Raw genomic sequence first — 21,700 nt, forward strand, 5'->3', positions numbered from 1 at the left:
AAAGTTTATTTATTTGTGTCACAAGTAGGTTTACATTAACACTGCAATGAAGTTACTGTGACAATCCTCTAGTCGCCACACTCCGGCGCCTGTTCAGGTACACTGAGGGAGAATTTCGCACGGCCAACGCACCTAACCAGTACATCTTTCGGAAACTCACGCAGATACGGGGAGAATGTGCTCCTCATATGTTTTAATACAGACTCTGTCGGCGAGGTGTAGATGTGCTGAAGCTTGTGGAGGCAGCGACTTCCTGATTTTCCCCCTCTAAAGGCACTTGTGCAGATGTTCCTTTCTGAATCACTTCCACTGGGCAGTCAGCACCGACCGCCTCGCCATTACTTCCATTGTAAAATTCAGGCCAAGGTTTGTGTCATCTCTAGCCCAACAATTGCCATGTAACATAATGATCATATCCTCTTGGCCTGCTTTTCAACCACATTCTGGTTTCTTAGATTTTTTAGGCCGCCACCAACTTCTTGCGGTTAAAGTACTTCTGTTGTTCTGCTGTGCATCTTCTGTCATATCCTTTCTCTTGGTGAAGCATAGTCACTGATCCTGGCTGAATTACAGATAGGAGAAGAACTCCCTGTAGATGTTAGTTAAGTACAACCTTCAGTTGAGAGTCCTCCCCATCCAAGGGGCGGCAAAGTGATTAGCAATGCTGCCTCACTGTGCCACAGACCCGGGCTTGACTCCTGTCTGTGTGGAGTTTGCACATTCTCCCCATGTCTGTGTGGGTTTCATCCGGGTGCTCCGGTTTCCTCCCACAGTCCAAAGATGTGCAAATTAGGTGGATTGGCCACGCTAAATTGCTCCTTAGAGTCAGGGGGATTAGCAGTGTATAGGGTTAAGTGGATAGGGCCTGGGTGGGATTGTGGTCGGTGCAGACTTGATGGGCCAAATGGCCTCCTTCTGCACTGTGGGGATTCTATAAAAGTAGCTCAGCTTCTTTTGTTCAATTTCTCTACGATGCCGCAGCTCCAGGGCAACTCTAACTGTAGCTCCCGAGTCTGGTAGCAACTGGTGGACTCAGAATATTTCCAATAGGATGCAGCTTCTTCTGAAGTCCAGCAGCAATCATCGAATCCCTACCCAGCAGAAGGAGGCCACTCGGCCGATTGATACTGCACCGACAACCACCCACAGGTAACCCACGTATTTACCCTACTAATCCCCCTGCCACCAAGGGGCAGTTTATCATGGCCAATCAACCTAACCCACACATCTTTAGAGTGTGGGAGGAAACCCATGCAGACACGGGGAGAACGTGCAAACTCCACACAGACAGCAACCCAAGGCTGGAATTGAACCCGGGTCCCTGGTGGCGTGAGGCAGCAGTGCTAACCACTATTCTGCAATCTCTCTGCCAGCTCCAATGACACAGCACTTCCACAACCCTGTATAGCAACAAACAGACTGCACATCACCTGAAAGTTGAATATTGATGTCTTTAAATAGTGCTGGTCTGTTGCACCGTGCATATTAAAGTGAGGCACTAACAGGACAGCAGAGGTCTAAAATGGCAAATTAGCCCAAGATTAATTTTAGATGCTGACTGTCACCAAATACTGTGCATGCTTCTGGTACACACAAAGGACACACAAGCTCTACTGTCAGCATAAGCTAGGTTAGAGATTGTTGTCAGTGAACTCCTCACCAGACTTCCCCTCTCCTGGCAACCCTATGGAACTCAATCTTGCAGCCTTAAATTTGTCTTCACTTGTGCACAGAGTACTCATCCACTTGTACACAGCCTTCACTAACTTTCATGCAGGGGTATTCACTCACTAACTTGTACGCAGGAGTATTCACGAACTTGAACACAGAGTACTAACCTGTACACAAGAATACTCATTATCCCGTACATGGAGAAGAACATGGAGCAGGAAAACACCAAAGCGAGTCAGAAAGCTAGAAGGTTCTGGAGAAGTGAATTTCTAAGCTGACAATTCTGGAGTGCGATGATATTGATTGTTTATTTCAAAACACATTACTGACTGAAAAACGATCAGAACATGTGGTACAGCTCACATCGCAGAATACACCAAAATAAGGAGACAGACTGAAACGTACACGGTGATACTAACCTTCTTGAATTTTGTTTATAGAGAGGTGTGTATAACTCTTTAAACTCCAAATTGGTAACAAGCAAGCAAATCTTTCTCGCTGAACTTGACGATGAAACATTATTTTCTCATCACTGGATAGTTTGTCCTGGGCCAGAGAGCAAGGATGAAGCTTTCTGTAGAGTTGTTAAAGCTGAGATGACACAAAACTTTCATTGCAGAGAGGTGTTGGCCTCGTGGTATTATCGTTAGACTATTAATCCAGAAACTCACCTAATGTTCTGGGGTTCGAATCCCACCATGGCAGATGGTGGAACTTGAATTCAATAAAAAAAAATCTGGAATTAAGAATCTCGTGATGACCATGAAATCATTGTCAGAAAATCCCATCCGGTTCATTAATATCTTTAGGAAAGGAAATCTGCCATCCTTACCTGGTCTGGCCTACATGTGACCTCAGGCTCCAGAGTCACAGCAATGTGGTTGACTGTCAACTGCCCTCTGAACAAGAGCAACTAGAGACGGGCAATAAATGCTGGCCAGCCAGCGATGCCCATGTCCCACAAATGAATTAAAAAAAAGCTCCCCATAAGACACTTGGAAAACAAGATTCGTAAGACTTCCAGAACAAAAATTTATTTAAAATGAGTCAAAGCCTTTTTTAAACTTGTTACAACCTAGCTGTGAGGCCATGTGCATTTACAAGTGCCACTACACATTGACGTAAATAAATAAGCAGTTTAGATCTCTATGTCTCAATTGTAAAGAGTTAAACAAAAAAAAAATCCATTAAGAACTCACATAAAAAGTACAGCAAAAGGGTTTATAGGTTTTGTTTAAAAGGGTATATAATCAGGCGTCGCCTCAACAAGACTGCAGAATCAAAGAGCTCTATCACATCTTTGCAACTTAATTGGACTGCTGATCACAGGAACAAATAGAAGTAAACAGAATCCTTAAGCCCTCTGCTATTCTTCTATACAGATTCTACTTAGATTAATAAATTAAGCTATCTGAAAAAATAAATTAAGAAACTCTCCTCCCTTTTGCTTAATTATCTGCAAACTAAGTATCTACAAAAATACTTGAAACTTCTTACAACTTAAAAAGAATTCATATGCTCACAGCCTGGTATCAATAGGGCTTTTCTTTTAAAAAAAAATCCTTAATGTTATTAGTAACATTGACTACAAAGTGCCGTAGCTTACCAACTTAAATCCCTGTGCTCCCAGTTATTTTAAACCACCAAAGTAGTGACGCCATTTCGTCCCCTTGCTTGGCGCCTCAGAGTATCGCTGATATTTTCGATAGTATTTTATTCTCAGCGCCCGGAGCACTTGCAGGTTAAGCCTAGGTGTAGCTAAGAATCGCTTAGGGAGGTTACGTGCTCTCCATTGTTCATTTCCCAACCGGGACTGAACTAATTCCCGCCTCCCTCCCCACCCTAATCGCCATGCTTCCAAAAACATTTTAGCACTGTCCCTTAAGTCTATGGGTCCTCTCTACCTAGCCTTTGAGCAAGCGGGGAGGAAGTGGGGGGGGGGGGGGGGGGTGCTTATTCTATCTCAGGAATTAGATAACACCTTTAACCTAACATTGCTAATAGACTGCTTCCTCGTTGGCTTATCCTGCATTTGGCATTTATACTGAGCTCGGTTATAGCCAGTTGAATACAGCCTCAACACTCAGTTTGCCTCTTCTTTTGTTAATGGAATGACACACTGACCACAAACGAAAATTGTGGGTACATTCAACATAATGAAAACTCATAGAGAGTGTACAGGTCTAGGATTCGATACAACACACAAATCACTGCCATAGGCAAATGTTAACAGCGATATTAATAATACTATAATTAAACGTATCTCTCTGATGTTGCGCAAAGAGCCGGATTATTCTGGCACCATCACCCTCCTCCCCCACCCCCCCCAACCATTTCCACAACTAATGCTTTCAGCTTTACCTGGTGGCCTCAAAGCGATATATTAAAAAAATTCCAGAAACCCACTGTAGGTTTGAACCTAGCCGTATCCAGAGGGTGGAAATCACGTGACTGACCCATTTGCCTCCCCAGTCACCCGGCTCCCTAATTCTGAGGCAAAAGGTTCCACGAGGAAAGAGAGAGGTCTCTCCGTCGTAAGGAGGAATACAACTTTGGAGTCGCTTAGCTTCGGACATGAAGATAGTTCCACTACTCTATCGCCAACATTTCCCCGGGGGGGGGGGTGGGGGGAGGGGGGAAAAGAATCAATTTCGAACACAATAGAATTGTCCTGGGTTTCAAGGTGTCAATTTCTAGATGGCTGGGGGCAACTTAAATGAAAGCATCATTTGATAAAATTCTCCTGGCATTAAGTGGTTATGGTAAATGACCACCCGCTCGCCTACTGTCTCCATACATATTTTTCCCATCCTGTACCCCCATGATAAAAAATATCGCTGAAAAGTTTGGTATTTATTCGCTGTCTTTGAGACTTTTTTTTTTGTTTCCTTCTGGCGAGTTTGCCTCGGCTCTTTTGGGCATTTTAAAACGAACAGAAAGTCAGTGAAGACATATGGTTTTCAAAAGTAATAGTTATTTTGCAAGTACCTGAATCATACACAAATAACAAGCTGGAATCATTAACTTATAATATAATGGGAACCAGATCAAGCAAGGCTCTTGAATCGAGCACAATCTCTGAATTACTGCCAAAACTCCATCAGTTCGTAAGCCAACGCTTTTGTTTTGTTTCATGTTTCTATCCAAGTAGTTTGTTTGGCTGGCTGTTGCTCTGTTTCTCAGCATGCACACTGTATTTCTCCTTGTACTGCGAGTCTGCTTCTGCCATTAGATCCATTTTGCAGCAGTTATTAACATTGTGCATCTTGCTGCCTTTCGCAGAGTCCACGTAGACCACCGTTTGTCTGTCAACCGGGTTCTTCACGAACTGCGTCTGCCACAAAACAAGAGGAAGTGTTGAGTGCGAGCCGTGGGTAGCGTGAACCAATTTTAGCTTCTGGCAACTAACTGCGCAGGTACCGAAGAAAATTCTAAAGCAAAGTTTATTTACTAGTCACAAGTAAGGCTTACATTAACACTGCAATGAAGTTACTGTGAAATTCCCCGTGTCGCCACGCTCCGGCGCCTGTTTGGGTCAACGCACCTAACCAGCACGACTGTGGGAGGAATCCGGAGTACCCGGAGGAAACCCACGCAGACACGGGTAGGACATGCAGACTTTGCACAGATCCAAGCCGGGAATAGAACCCGGGTCGCTGGAGCTGAGAGGCAGCAGTGCCAACCACCATGCCACCCTTTAATGGAGACGAAACAGAAGTGGGCCGGAATTCTCCGGCTGTTCATGCTGATGGGATTATCTGGTTCCTCCGACAGCACACTCCCGCCTGGGGGTTTCCCACCAGGGTGGGATGATGTCAAATGGGAATTCCCATTGATAACGGCAGGGGCAGAGAATCCCCCCGCTAGCAAACAAACAGCGCCACCTCCCGCTGGCAGCAAACACACGGCTGGGAGGCCGGAGAATTTTGCCTGTGATCTATCCCTAACTAAGCACAACAGTTACAATTGGAATAATAGTGGTTTCTCTGGTTAGATTTGATTTGTCACGTAAGAACATAAGAAATAGGAGCAGGAGTAGGCCATCTAGCCCTTCGAGCCTGCCCCGCCATTCAATAAGATCATGGCTGATCTGTCGTGGCTCAGTTCCACATTCCCCTCTCCCCATATATTGGGATACAGCGAATAGTAGTATTTCCTACATCATATGCAGACAAAGCATACCGTTAATACAGTCAGAATCATTTTCCCAGATTAGCATGAATAATAATAGGGAGGCATGCTCTTCAGGTAAGGGGAGAAAGTTCAAAGGCAATGTGAGGGGCAAGTTTTTTATTTTACATTGAGAGTGGTAGGTGTCTGGAACACACTGCCAGGGATGGTGGTGGAAGCAGATACGATAGAATCGTGTTGGGATTTCCTTCCCCAAAGGATATTAGTGAACCAGATGAGTTTTTCCGACACTGGATAACGGTTTCATGGTCAGGAGTAGATTCTTAATTCCAGATATTTTTTATTGAATTCAAATTCCACCCATCTGCCGTGGCTACCGGGGTCCCCAAAACATTAGCTGAGTCTCTGGATGAATAGTCATTGAAGGAGCCCAGGTGAGTACATTGCTCAACCGGGGCTGAGGAGGGCGTGGGAAGAAGGAAGTGCTAGGGAGAATGTTGTATGTGCGAGCGTGTGTTTGCATGTGTGCGCGCCTGCGGTGGTAGTTCAATTCTTGCTTGTGTGTACTGGGGTAGCCTCTAAAAGTGGTGCCCCGATCTTTAAGAAACAAAGTTACTGAGCCTGCCTTCCCAGTGTGCTGTCACGCAACTCAGCCCTTATCCTTTTTCAATCTCGCTAACAAAGAGTCAGAGAGGATTACAGCATGGAAACAGGCCCTTCAGCCTAACTTGTCCATGTCGCCCTTTTTTGTTTAAAACCCCTAAGCTAATCCCAATTGGCTGCATTTGGCCCATATCCCTCTACAATCATCTTACCCATGTAACTATCTAAACACTTCTTAAAAGACAAAATTGTACCCGCCTCTACTATTACCTCTGGCAGCTTGTTCCAGTCACTCACCACCCTCTGAAAAAATTGCCTCTCTGGACACTTCTGTATCTCTCCCCTCTCACCTTAAACCTATGTCCTCTAGTTTTAGACTCCCCTACCTTTGGGAAAAAATATTGACTACCTTGTCTATGCCCCTCATTATTTTATAGACCTCTATAAGGTCAGCCCTCAGCCTCCTACGCTCCAGAGGAAAAAGTCCCAGTCTATTCAGCCTTTCCTTATAACTCAATCCATCAAGTCCCGGTAGCGTCCGAGTAAATCTTTTCTGCATTCTTTCTAGTTTAATAATATCCTTTCTATAATAGGGTGACCAGAATTGTACACAATATTCCAAGTGTGGCCTTACCAATGTCTTGTACAACTTTAACAAGACATCCCAACTCCTGTATTCAAAGTTCTGACCGATGAAACCAAGCATGCTGAATGCCTTCTTTACCACTCTGTCCACCTGTGACTCCACTTTCAAGGAGCTGTGTACCTGTACCCCTAGATCTCTTTGTTCAGTAACTCTCCCCAACACCCTTCCATTAACTGAGTAAGTCCTGCCCTGGTTCAATCTACCAAAATGCATCACCTCGCATTTGTCTAAATTAAACTCCATCTGCCATTCGTCAGCCCATTGGCCCAATTGATCAATATCCCGTTGCAATTGGAGATAACTTTCTTCACTGTCCACTATGCCACCAATCTTGGTGTCATCTGCAAACTTACTAACCATGCCTCCTAAATTCTCATCCAAATCATTAATATAAATGACAAATAACGGTGGGCCCAGCACTGATCCCTGAGGCACTCCGCTGGTCACAGGCCTCCAGTTTGAAAAACAACCCTCTACAACCACCCTCTGGCTTCTGTCAAGAAGCCAATTTTGTATCCATTTAGATACCTTACCCTGGATCCCATGAGATTTAACTTTATGCAACAACCTACCACGTGGTACCTTGTCAAAGACCTTGCTAAAGCCCATGTAGACAACATCAACTGCAACATGGTGGAGAGTGGGGCCAATGGCTTCAGCACAGCTTTTCCCACCCACTGCAACACGCTGTATTAAAACAGGAAATTCCACCCCACGTACAACCATCAATTAAATGGATTTTTCGTTGACTTTCTTTGTGTTTTACTGTTTGATAAACATGTATTTTGTTTAATTTTTTTATTCATTCCTGGGACATGGGTATGACTGGCTGGCCAGCATTTGTTGCCCACCCCTAGTTGCCCTTGTTCAGAACAGCTGGAGGATGCCAACCCACATCTGTTTTTTTCTTCATTAAAGAAAAGGTGTATGAGGAGAGTTAACTACATTGCTGTGGAGTCACATGTAGGCCAGACCAGGTAAGGATGGCAGATTTCCTTCCCTAAAGAACATTAGTGAAGCAGATGGGTTTTTCTGACAATCGACAATGGTTTTTATAGTCAGCAGAAGATTCTAAATTCCAGATATTTTTGAATTCAAATACCAGCATTTGCAGTGGTGGGATTTGAACCTCAGAACATAAGCTGGGTTTCTGGGTTAATAGTCGAACGATAATACCACTAGGTCATCGCCTCCCCATCACAAAAATGCCTGGGACATCCTTCACTGGTCTTCAAATCTTTCCTCACGTTAAACCAAATTGGAAATTGAGAGAAGGCATTCCAAGTTTCCCTTCTGGGAATACCCTAGTGTTTAATATCAGCTCTATTCTTAACACCTGCACCCCTCTCAAAGAGGAATTCCTTCAATAAAGTCCGATATTGGCACCAAATAAAGTAGTCATGAACAGGAAGGCATTTGAGCTTCCAGGCATGTGGGTTAAAGCAGGGGAATGTCAGAGACGTGCCTGTAATATTAACTGACTTCTCGAACCATACAGACGAGGTGCCCTCACATTGATCATGCTTGTGGAATCAGTGCTGGGAATTACTGCGCAATCAGCCAACATTTCCTCTTGGGTCACAAATGTTCCAAACCACTTCTTTTTCACTCTACAGTGCTTTCATTATTTTCGAATCAAAACATCGAATAGTTTTCCCCTGTTTCCCAATAAATTTTGTTCACGCAAATTAAAAACAGGACCAAAATCCGTTCAGGGTTCTCTTTGATGCATCCAACCGTCCTCTGTTGTTCAATTCAAGGATTTTAATACCATCCTAATTTTTCTTGGACTAATCCTCTCCTGCGCAAGCTTAGTCCATAAAATATAAGAACAGAATTAGGCCATTTGGCCCATCGAGTCTGCTCTGCCATTCAATCATGGCTGATATTTTTCTCATCCCCATTCTCCTGCTTTTTCCCCCATAACCCTTGATCCCTTTATTGATCAAGAACCTATCTATCTCTGTCTTAAAGACACTCAATGACCTGGCCTCCACAACCTTGAGACAATGAGTTCCACAGATTCACCACCCTCTGAAGAAATGCCTCCTCATCTCTGTTTTAAAGGAGCATCCCTTCACTCTGAGGCTGTGCCCTCGAGTTCTAGTCTGTCCCACTAGCAGAAGCATCTTCTCCACGTCCACTCTATCTAGACCTCTCGGTATTCTGTAAGTTGTTGTTCTGACGTTCCGGTGTCAGCTGTCTTGAAGCTGTCGACACTTTGACTTTAAGTCAGCAGATTGCGTGTTCACTATCCACTCTACAAAATCTGGGTTGATAGTCTAGCGGCACTGCTGAGACAGTGCTGCACTCTGAGTGTTAGCTTTCAGACAGACCACGGAAGCCAATGTAAAAAACTGCCGGCAGTATTTCGAACAGCAGGGAGTTCCTTCCAGTGTCCCTGGTTGGTATTTATCTCAGAAACAACATCACACAGGCAAAAACATGATAATGTTGTTGTTTATTGGATCTTGCTGTGCACAACTTCACTGCAGTGTTGTCTGCGTCAGAACTGTGGTTAGTGCGTGAGAGGCCGAAATTTTCGGCTGGTCCCATCGACGGCGACCGCCCACTCCCCTCCTCCCCACCCCCATTGCTTTGGAAAAGCAATGCAGAAAACATTCTTTCTGGTTGTATCACAGCTCGGTACGGCTCCTGCTCTGCCCAAGACTGCAAGAAACTACAAAGGGTCGTGAATGTATCCATCACGCAAACCAGCCTCCCATCCATTGACTCCGTCTACACTTCCTGCTGCCTCTCCAAAGCAGCCAGCATAATCAAGGACCCCATGCACCCCAGACATTCTCTCTTCCACCCTCTTCTGTTGGGAATAAGGTACAAAAGTCTGAGGTCATGTACCAACCGACTCAAGAACAGCTTCTTCCCTGCTGCCATCAGACTTTTGAATGGACCTACCTTATATTAAGTCGCTCTTTCTCTACACTCTGGCTATGTCTGCAACACTGTATTCTACACCTTCTCCTTTCCTTCTGCCTTATAAACTCTATGAATGGTGTGCTTCTCCCTGTATAGCGCGCAAGAAACAATACTTTTCGCTGCGTCCCAATACATGTGACAATAATAAATCAAATCAAATCCAATAATTAACCCACTAACACAACCTGATCCAGTGTTGAGTCCCGAGCTTGGCGTCTGTATGGCTGATCACAACCCCACACAGTGGATTTGCACAACAAACCACTCAGGAATCTGAAGGCAAATCCATGCTGTTATTTAACAAATCTTGTGGTTAACGGTGGGGCTCAGTTGATGAATTGTCTTCAGCAGATTTTCCCTCTTGGACGCCGGAGGAATTTACAGCACTGGCGATATATATTTGTAGCATTCATCTTTTCAACCCAACACATTCATCTAAATTAACTGCAAACTCAGCCTGCGAGGGGGTTCACCATATCACAACGGCTGCCTTCTGCATCATTTACTATGAAGGCTTTGGGAGCACTGACACCATTTGATACGACTGTTTATTCATATAAAGAGGGACCAAATTATGGCCAAGTGTTTAGAAATTACAGATGCAATGTTCGCTGGCCAGATTTCCTTCCAGCTCAGAAGGCATATGGCATGCTTGCCTTCATTGGCTAGGGCACTGAGTTTAAAAATTGGCAAGTCATGTTGTAGCTTTATAGACCCTTAGTTAGGCCGTACTTGGAATACAGTGTTCAATTCTGGCCGCCACACTACGAGAAGGATGTGGAGGCTTTAGAGAGGGTACAGAAAAGATTTACCAGGATGTTTCCTGGTACGGAAGGTTATGAGGAGAGGTTGGAGAAACCCGGTTTGTTGTCACTGGAACAGCGGTGCTGGAGGGGGCGACATGATAGAAGTCTACACAATTATGTGGGGCATGAACAGAGTGGATAGTCAGAAGCGTTTCCCCTGGGTGGGGGGGGGGCAGAGTCAGTTACTAGGGGGCATAGGTTTAAGGTGTGAGGGGCAAAGTTTAAAGGAGATGTATGAGGCAAATTTTTTATACAGAGGGTGGTGGGTGCTTGGAACTCGTTGCCAGGGAAGGTAGTGGAAGCAGATACAATAGTGACTTTTAAGGGGCGTCTTGACAAATACATAAATAGGATGGGACTAGATGGGTATGATCCCCGGAAGGGTAGGGGGTTTTAGTTCAGTCGGGCAGAATGGTCGGTGCTGGCTTGGAGGGCCGAAGGGCCTGTTCCTGTGCTGTAATTTTCTTTGTTCTTTGTTCACCAGCATTGTAGCAATTGTAGATTTGGATGTTTTTGTCTTACCTTATTTGGCGCATGATAGCAAGGCATCTGAAACCACTTCTTCTTTCTATTGATTACGAGGGTGGCTGTTAAGAAGATGATGATCGCAAGCAATATGGCTGCCAGAACCCATGCTGCTGATTGGTAGATTACAGCCATTTCGTTCTGCTGGGGGGGCACGTCTGCAACTTCTAAAAAGATACAAGAGAAGTGTAGAAAGTCACGTTTGCCGACTATAAGCAGAGGATCCAAACTATTTTAGCCTTGCACTGTTTCCAGCTTTGCCCAAATCTCTTCTCCCGACTGTTCCATTCTCACTGGAGCGACGGAGGTTGAGGGGTGTCCTACAAGATTCTGAGGGGTGTGGACAGAATGGACAGTCAGAAGCTTTGGAAGAGTCAATTACTAGGGGTCATAGGTTTAAGATGCGAGGGGCAAAGTTTAAAGGAGATGTACGAGGCGAGTTTTTTTACACAGAGGGTGGTGGGTGCCTAGAACTCGTTGCTGGGGGAGGGAGTGGAAGCAGATACGATAGTGACTTTTAAGGGGTGTCTTGACAAACACATGAATAGGATGGGAATAGAGGGATACGGTACAGTGAAATCCTGATTTTACGTGCCCCGATTTAGCGCGAATTTGGGTATAACACGGTGAATCATTGGACCCTTTTGTTTTGCTCCTTTCAAGCAAGAAACACTCGATCACTTTTTTAAGAAAAAAACTGTCGTTGTTTTATTTTGTTTATTAGAAAGCTTTACGAAAAATTAATTTGTGTTTTAATTTCTACTGTAACAACAACAACTTATTCACAGAATTCTTTAATTAAAAGGTAATTTACTTGCCAGAAGGTAAACGTGCAAAAAACAGGTCAAATAGGGTGATAATAGGATGTCAGGTCAACATCGGGTCAGTTTGAACGCCGATTTTCTTGAACCCCGATATAGCGCGACCCCACTTTTTTTGCGCTAACGTTTTATGGACGCCAACCATCGCGTTATAACAGGGCCGCACTGTACCCGGAAGAGTGGGGGTTTTAGTTCAGTCGGGCAGCAAGGGTCATTGCAGGCTTGTTCCTGTGCTGTAATTTTCTTTGTTCTGTGTATATATATCCATCCCTCCTCAGTGACCGCAGACTGTACCATTTACACAGCAGATTGCCAAGGCTTATTGACAGTTCCTTCCAAACCTGCGACCTCCGCCTCAACTCCATTTCATTGTTCCTTCATGGTTGCTGGGTCAAAACCCGAAAAGCTCTACTCAACAACACCGTGGCAGTATCTTGACTACATGGACTGCAGTGGCTCACCTATCAAAGGCACCTGCCAATGGCCATGAAATGCTGGCCATTAAAAGTTTATTTTTAAACTCACTCTGGAAATAACAACCTCCTGTGACATTGCCTTTGCTGAGTCAATTATCATAGAATCCCACAGTGCCGCAGGCCATTCAGCCCGTCGAGACAACAATCCCACCCCAGAACCCCATGCATTTACCCGAGCTCGTCCTCCTGACATTAAGGGGCAATTTAGCACCTAACCTGCACATCTCTGGACTGTGGGAGGAAACCGGAGCATCCGGAGGAAACCCACGCAGACACGGGGAGAACCTGCAAACTCCACACAGATAGTGACCTGAGGCCGGAATTGAACTCGGGTCCCTGGCGCTGTGAGACAGCAGTGCTAACCACTGTGCCACTCTTGAGCGGGATTTTCTAACCGCGCTCACCCCAAGACTGCCTGAGGTCAACGGATCTTCCTGTGCCCCCACGACGATTCCTGCGGTGGGCGGGGTGGGAGTATTCAGCCCAAGATGTTCACAGTGTTGAGGCATTTCATATTCCCAGAGAAAGTGAGGATTACACAGGTTAAAACAGAGAAAAAAATGTGTTCCACTGCAACACAGAGAAGAGAAACTGATTGAATAAACTGGAACCCTTAAATTGGTTTGGCTTAGTGGGCTGGATGGTTGGTTAGTGATACAGAGTGATACAAATAGAGCAAGTTCAATTCCCAAACCAGCTGCGGTTATTCCTGAAGGCTTTGTCTTCTTAACCTTGTCCCTCACCTGAGGTGTGGCAATCCTCAAGCTCACTGACCATCAGTCAGCCTTCGGCCATCTGGGACTATGGTGACTTTATCTTTATAGGGTGGCACCGTGGTTAGCACCGCCAGGGACCTGGGTTCGATTCTAGTCTCAGGTGACTGTGTGCAGTTTGCACATTCTCCCCGTGTCTGCTTGGGTTTCCTCCGGGTGCTCCGGTTTCCTCTCACAGTCCAAAGATGTGCAGGTTAGGTGGATTGGCCGTGCTAAATTGCCCCTTAGTGTCCAAAGGTGTGCAGATTTGGTGGATTGGCCGTGCTAAATTGCCCCTTAGTGTCCAAAGATGTGCAGATTTGGCGGATTTGCCATGCTAAATTGCCCCTTAGTGTCCAAAGATGTGCAGATTTGGTGGATTTGCCATGCTAAAATGACCCATAGTGTCCAAAGATGTGCAGGTTAGGTGGATCAGCAGGGTAGGGCCTGGGTAAGATACTCTGTTGGAAGGTCGGTGCAAACTCGATGGGCCAAATGGCCTCCTTCTGCTGGTAAGGATTCTATGATTCTAAAACGAGTACATTTGGATCATGAAATCACAACCTACAGGAATGAACATGAGCCATAGACATGCTCACTCACACACAACAGCACAATGTGAATGATGAGTGATACAGCAGAGCCATCTGCTATCTGAGCCTTTGACAACTTAACAGGACACCAATCACTGCATTCTTTCAGCAATGAGAACCAACCAACTTACAAAGAATGAAGCAAACCAGGAGCAGTGAACGAACGGAGTTCCAGGCATGTCAATAAAGTAATAAATTAGCGGCAATCAGTGAATTAATAAATTCACTCTGCAACTGGTTCCTCGAGAAGTCAATGAGTTATTAGAGCCACTTGCACAGAAGGATTAAACAAACAGCAGTCGACAGCAAATGTATAAATTGATTGAGCATCAGGCATTCCAACAAGTCAATAAGAGCAGCTGAATAAATCAAGTGTTGTCAGTGAAGTAATACCCTTTCTTCCTTATTCATTGCCACACCCTCAGGGCCAGGCACTGACTTCCAGTGACAAATTATTCCATATCTCCCTCCTTATTAGTACCTCCCTCCCAAAGTGATAAAAGTGCAGCCAACACCAACAGCGCGTCATGCATCGACATGTGAATTTAAACTCGTGTCGTTACCTCTCGGTTGCACCAGGGAAACTCAGCTCAGCCTCAGAGAGTCAGAGAATCCCGACAGATTCGAAGGAGGCAGATGCAGAAGGAGGCCCTTCGGCCCATCGAGACTGTACCGACAACAATCCCACCCAGGCTCTATCCCCGTAACCCCATACGTTTACCCCTGTTAATCCTCTAACATTAAGGGTCGATTTAGCATGGCCAATCAACCTAACCCGCGCATCTTTGGAGTGTCGGAGGAAACCAGAGCACCCGGAGGAAACCCATGCAGACACGGGGAGAATGTGCAGACTCCACACAGACAGTGACCTGTGGCCAGGATTGAACCTGGGTCGCTGGTGCTGTGAGGCAGCAGTGCTAACCACTGTGCCACCCAAGTTCAAATAATCCCTTCCATTTAGAAGATTATTTTCAACAGCGATGTTGTCCCTGCAACATCTCAAGGTGGCCTGAGGAAGGCACAGAATGGAAGCAACGGACACCCCCTGGGACAGAAGGGAATGGGAAGTTAATCTGCAGAATTCTTAACTGCCATCTTACAGTGGGGTTTAGAAACAGTTTGTCACCCTTTCTATTTATTGGGGCATTGCACGGAACATTACAGGGAAAGAGGAAATACTTCTGACATTTTTAAGAGGGGAAGGGAGTGGATAAGCAATTAAATATACTTACCAAGGTCAAATCATTCTTTAGTCAGACATGTCAAAGATACATCTGAAGGGCAAAATGTTCAGCTACTCACTTTAGAGACAAGGCCGCTACTGAGGGTAAATTAGGTGCACAGAATCAAGAATCACAGCATCCCTACAGTGCTGAATGAGGCCATTTGGCCCATCGAGCCTGCACCGACAGCGATCCCACCCAGGCCCTATCCCCATGACCTGATGTATTTACCTTGATACTAAGGGTCAATTTAGAATGGCCTAACCTTTGGACACTAGGGGGCAATTTAGCATGGCCAATCAATCTAACCTATGCATCTTTGGACACTGAGAGGCAATTTAGTGTGGCCAATCCACTTAATCTGCACATTTTTGGACACTAAGGGGCAATTTAGCATGAGCAATCCACCTAACCAGTTCACCTTTGGACAATAGGGGGCAATTTAGCACGGCCAATTCACCATCCTACACATCTTTGGGCCTTGGGAGGAAACCGGAGCACCCGGAGGAAACCCACACAGACACGGGAAGAATGTGCAAACAGACAGCGACTCGAGGCCTGAATCGAACCCGGGTCCTCGGCACTCTGAGGCAGTGGTGCTGCCCTAAAATGTAAACCGTTTCTATATCAATGCAACGAGCAGCTTTCCCGTTACCTGTGAACGGCGGCAGGTTCGGCTGAGCAGTTGTGAGTATCCCTTTGCCTCCGAATCCCGTCGAGCTCTCCAGGGAAACGTCGGCAGCTTCTGTCGTGGGTGGTAAGACCGTCGGCACATCTTGGGGACAAGGAAAGGTTGAAAATAAATGAACACACAGAGAGCGGGAAAAATATCGCCTAGAATCCACAAGTTCTAGACTGTTCTGTGTGAACTGGTTACCGACAATCAAAGCAATCTTAAAAAGCACGGCTTAAGAGCCGGAATAATCTCTCAGCAAGTTGCAGCAGGAATATCTAATTGTCCATCTGGATTCCGGCTGTCAAATCAATTTCCTACTAGGGATCTAAACAGTCCCTCGGATTAATCATTTATACGTTGGCACATTGCTTCAGATGGAGAAGCCTGAAAACATGGAAGATAGGAGCAGGAGGATATGGAGGCTTTGGAAAGGTTGACCAGGATATTGCTGGCTCTGGAGGGTTATCAACTATGAGGAGAAATTGGACAAACTTGATTTCTTTTCACTTGAAGGTGGGAGGGGGGAGACCTGATGATGAAATGAAATGTCGTGAGGTGTGGACAGAATGGATAATCAGAGTCTTTTCCCCAGGGTAGAAACTTCCACAGTGACCCAAGCCAGAACCGAACCCGGGTCCCTGGTGCTGTGAGGCAGCAGCGTTAACCACTCTGTCACAACGCTGCCCCATTGTGGAATGATGTGGGTATGCCGGCGTTGGACTGGCGTAAACACAGTAAAAAGTCTGACAACACCAGGTTTTAGTCCAACCTATTTATTTGATAATAGACTCACAAGCTTTCGGGTTAGCCCCTTCGTCAGGTGAATGGAGAGTTCTGGCCTCAGACAGAGCATATAAAGCACAGACAGTTTAGAGATTACTGATTAGAATGTGAATCCTTACACCTAACCTGCTGTTCAAGACCTGAAGTGGCTGATAATGTGAGTGGAAGGAGCACTGATCACAGTTTAAAGAGATGTGTATTGTCTCCAGACAGTACAGTAAGTGAGGTTTTGCAAACCCAGGCAAGTCACGGGGGTTACAGATAGTGGAATGTCAGGACTCTGCACCTCCAACGTGGAAGTGAAACAAAGGGCAAACATGCGACTGCGCCACACTGATCAGCAATGGCCACGTCTGTTAGTGGATAAATATCTTCTCTGTTGCCCACATCGATTAGCCTTCTTTGTCAAATCTGCAAACATCTTTCTGACCTGTCAGGCATGGCAACGGAAATGATTTATTCACTCACCCAAGCAGTACGGGCAACACTGCCCTTTCCGTAGGACTGGCAGCCTGCACAGGGCGGCTGAACAGGTTTGAGAGAAGCATTGAATGGCACCGTCTCCGCAAATACAGCTCGTGCAGGCATTGGGTTTCCACGACTCTCCGACTAACAGGATATCCCCGTCGCTGGACATGCAGTATCCAGACTCACTGCTATTGGTTGGCAATAGGGCTTTCAACTGATCCTCTGTCACGGAAATATTAAGAAAACATACATTATTAGGATTAGGGCACCGAGAGCATATTCACCCAGAAAACACGGACATTTATATCTTACTAGTAAGGCTGCACCAAATAATCAGACACAGGACGCACAAGTGGTTAGCACTGCTGCCTCACAGCGCCAGGGACCTGGGTTCGATTCCCGGCTTGGGTGACTGTGTGGAGTTTGCACATTCTCCCCGTGTCTGCATGGGGTTTCTCCAGCTGCTCCAGTTTCTTCCCACACTCGTGCTGGTTAAGTGCTAAATTCTCCTTCAGTGTACCCGAACAGGTGCTGGAGTACAGCCGCTAGGGGATTTTCATACTAATTTCATTGCAGTGTTAATGTCCTCTTTCAAGGGGGGGGATTTTCACACTAATTTCATTGCAGTGTTAATGTAAGCCTACTTGTGACACTAATAAATACACTTAAACTTACAAGAAGTTCACATAATGCTAATATCAAGTAATTATTTGCTCAGTGGCAGACTGCTTTCTGAAGGTCTGTGGAAATATAAATTGAACCTGTACAATCATAGAATTCCTACAGTGCAGGAGGAGGCCATTCAGCCCATCGAGTCTGACATAGTGTCTTACCCATACTCTATCCCTGTAATTGTGACACTAAGGGGCAATTTAGCATAGCCAATCCACCTAACCTGCACATCTTTTGGACTATGGGAGGAAACCGACGCAGACACGAGGAGAATGTGCAGACTCCGCACAGACAGTGACCCGAGGCCAGAAACGAACCTGGGTCCCTGGCGCTGAGAGGCAGCAGTGCTAACCGCTGTGCCATCCCAGGCTAAATTGGCTAAATGGCCTTGTCTTGTCTCTACAATCCGAATACCAGAAAAATGAACGCATCCAAAATACACAAAGAAATGTTCCAAAGCACTGGAAAGAATAAAATAACTCGGGATAATTTCACCAACAATGGCAACTCACAGGAAGCTCCTGAAGTAACAACAGTACAGTTTGATTTGCAGTAACAGCTGCAATGTATTTCCAAAGAGGCTCACCTGCTTTCATGAAAGCAACAAACTCGTTCTGATTATTATATTTAAAAAAACAGCATCACTGTAATCAGGAGGACCCTTTCATGTAACCTCAAATGAGCTTACTTGCGGCAAAATGGTTACAGATGGCATTCCAAATAGATCACTCTTAGTGACAGTTTCATTCCACAGGTTTTACAATTAAAAGCTCAAGCTGGTGCTACATGTTTATGTGGAATGATACAGAACACTTTCTCCCAATCCGGGTTTTCAAAAATTCATTCATGGGACATGGGTGTCGCTGGCTGGCCAGCATTTATTGCCCATCCCTAGTTGCCCTTGGGAAGGTGGGGGTGAGCTGCCTTCTTGAATCGCTGCAGTCCCTGTGCCGTGGGTTGACCCTCAACGCCGTTAGGGGGGGAAATTCCAGGATTTTGATCCAGCGACTGTGAAGGAACGGTGATATATTTCCAAGTCAGGATGGTGGGTGGCTTGGAAGAGAACTTGTAGGTGGTGGTGTTCCCATGTATCTGCTGCCCTTGTCCTTCTAGATGGAAGTGGTTGTGTGTTTGGAAGGTGCTGTCTAAGGATCTTCGGTGAATTGTTGCAGTGCATCTTGTAGCTAGTACACACTGCTGCTACTGAGCGTTGGTGGTGGAGAGAGTGGATGTTTGTAGATGTGGTGCCAATCAAGCAGGGCTGCTTTATCCTGGATTCCATGAACAAAATAGTTCATCAAAATGTAAACAGTGAAGCGATTTAAATGTACCAATAAAAAAATGCACATATTACAGGGATTAATGCAAAAATATTCCCTTCCATAATTACTTTATAATTTTCCAATAAGATTTCCCGTCGTAAAGACAATATTTATATCCTAAACTATTTTGTCTACGCAGTCACTTACCTGGACATGTTAGACAGCAAGCTCCCGATTCTTTGATCGGTGCTTGGCACAGGAGCGGTGGGCACACTTCGGTGTCGCAGAGCACACGCCCACTGTGGCACGTGCATTGAGTGCAAATGTCAAGGTTCCAAGTCTCACCCTCCAAATAGTATTCTCCTCCCGGAGCCTGACATACAGTGAGGTCAACCGTATCAGGCTGTCCACTGCCCACCTCATCTGCGGAAACAAGGACAGAAGTTTTATCGCGGAGAATATATCGCACGCAACCTCGGCGACTCACATCTGCCTATTACCCTTAATGGCAGCGGCTTTGGTAGCACTCCTGCCCTCTTCCCACCACCCCTCTCCATCAGAAGGTTGTGGTTTCGAGCTCCACTCAGGAGTTGAGTGCAAAATCTAGGCCCACATTTCGGTGTAGTAGTGGTGGATTGTCAAGATCACAGGGTGGAATTTTACCACCCTGTCACCAGAAAATGCGGCGAGCCATTCAAAAGTCCTTCAGCTTTGGCGAGATTGGAAAATCCCTGCTGGAGAGAGGGCCCATAAAATTCCTCCCTCCGTCTTTCGGACGGGATGTTAAACCAACTTGTTCAGCTCCTTCAAGTTATGTAGAAAATCATTGCATTATTTTTTAAAAACAAAATCAGTGGCATTCTCTTCTGTGTCCTGACCTATATTTATCTCAAATTAAACCATTATCTGACTAATTTGTGGCACAGTGGTTAGCACTGTTGCCTCACAGTGCCAGAGATCCAGTTTCGATTTTTGGCTTGGGTTACTATCTGTGCGGAGTCTGCACATTCTCTCCATGTCTGTGTGAGTTTTCTCCGAGTGTTTCGGTTTTCTCCCAGAGTTCAAAGATGTGCAGGTTAGGTAGATTGGCCATGCTAAATTGCCCCTTAGTGTCCCAAGATGCGTAGGCTAGACGGATTATCCATGGTAAATGTGTGGGATTATGGGTATAGGGCAGGGGAGAGGTCCTGGGTGAGATACTCTGTCAGAGTGCCAGTGCAGGCATGATGGGCTGAATGGCCTCTTCCGCACTGTAGGCTATGTTGCTATCAGAGGAAGCTTATTGGATGCCAGCTTTTCCACATCATAGCAGTAATTATGCTTCAAATGCACGTCATTGGTTGAAAAGTACTTTGGGATGTCAAGACGTTGTGAAAAGTGTGATATAAATACAACTTATTTTTTCACCTTACAAGGCATCTCACCAAGGGGCAGTTGGACATCCGGGCGAGTTGGAAAAGGATCAGCAAAGCTAACTGAAGACCTGGTGAAGGAGGTAGGATTCGAGGATGGTATAACTAGCATGACATTCTGCACCCTCTCTTTTTCCGTGTCTCCCACTCTATGAGCGGTGTGACATTAGTATACTTTCAGAGATTTTTTTTTAAATCATGATCTCTGCAGCTCTCACAGTCAGTGTTTCTCAGCTCACAGCTTTAGCTGACATAAACAAGAAATAATACTTTTCACTGTATCCCAATACATGTGGCAATAATAAATCAAATCACTACAGAGCCAAGGGCTACCGAGATGAATACAGTGAGCGGAGAGCAGATATTGTACATAGGTTGAATTGGGAGGTCAGAGGATGTCAGCCACAAGACAGGAGGAAGGTCCAAAAGGGAAGATACAAAGATCGCACGGCGATTGTCATTGAGAATGGTTATCTTGAGCCAAGATAAAACCTGAACCAAGGGGGCTTTAGCATACAGATGCAATTGATGAGGAACATACAGGTGCTGACAGTGGAGATACCACTCACCTTGTGTTGGGTAATTTGTAAGGAAAGAGGAAGATTGTCATAGTGCATTCAGAAGATTCCCCCTAAGCTTAACAGCAATACTTTTGTGAGGTGCTTGAAAATGGGAAATAAAAGCAGCTACGCATCGAGGATTGAGGCATTACACCTGTGACCGTGCCTTCACAGGAGATAAACCATTGTAGACGTGCCGGTTATATTGCAACAGGTCAGAATGTAATCGCAAAAAGGTGGTGCCACAGAGGAAGTGCTTCTAATCACAGTTCCAAACGGGTTAAAGAGGATGACACACAATAGACACAGGTAGAGGACATTGCAGCATGGACAGGAAGATAAGTGGATTGAGGAAACGTAATTTTTAAAAATTCTTTTATGGGGTGTGGGCGATGCCAGCATTTATTGCCCACCTCGAATTGCTTTTGAGGAGGTAGAAAGGGCCAGGGTGGGATTGTGTTCGGTACAGGCTCGATGGGCTGAATGGCCTCCTTCTGCACTGCAGGGATTCTATGAGGGTGATGGTGAGCTGCCTTCTTGACCCTATGCAGACCATGTAGTATAGGTGCACCCACAGTGCTCTTAGGGAGGGAATTCCAGGATTTTGATGCAATGACAGTGAAGTATTGGCAATATAGTTCCAAGACAGGATGGTGAGTATTTGGAGGGGAACTTGCGGATGG

General features: G+C 45.5%; 1 protein-coding gene across 1 annotated transcript in view; it reads right to left on the minus strand.

The window, feature by feature from the left end:
• Positions 1-4,296: 4,296 nt before the first annotated feature.
• Positions 4,297-21,700, minus strand: part of LOC145352777 (cysteine-rich motor neuron 1 protein) — a 208,762-nt gene continuing 191,358 nt past the window's right edge. Inside the window, exons 10-14 of the mRNA XM_080203086.1 lie at positions 19,253-19,468; positions 17,112-17,333; positions 15,840-15,959; positions 11,317-11,486; positions 4,297-5,005 (exon numbers count right to left, since the gene is read on the minus strand). Of these exons, the coding sequence (XP_080059212.1) occupies positions 4,811-5,005; positions 11,317-11,486; positions 15,840-15,959; positions 17,112-17,333; positions 19,253-19,468 (923 nt within the window). The 3' untranslated portion in view covers positions 4,297-4,810. The remainder of the gene's footprint in view (positions 5,006-11,316; positions 11,487-15,839; positions 15,960-17,111; positions 17,334-19,252; positions 19,469-21,700) is intronic.

Source organism: Carcharhinus amblyrhynchos, chromosome 14, assembly GCF_965287045.1.
Source record: "Carcharhinus amblyrhynchos chromosome 14, sCarAmb.v2.hapA, whole genome shotgun sequence".
Classification (NCBI taxonomy): domain Eukaryota; kingdom Metazoa; phylum Chordata; class Chondrichthyes; order Carcharhiniformes; family Carcharhinidae; genus Carcharhinus; species Carcharhinus amblyrhynchos.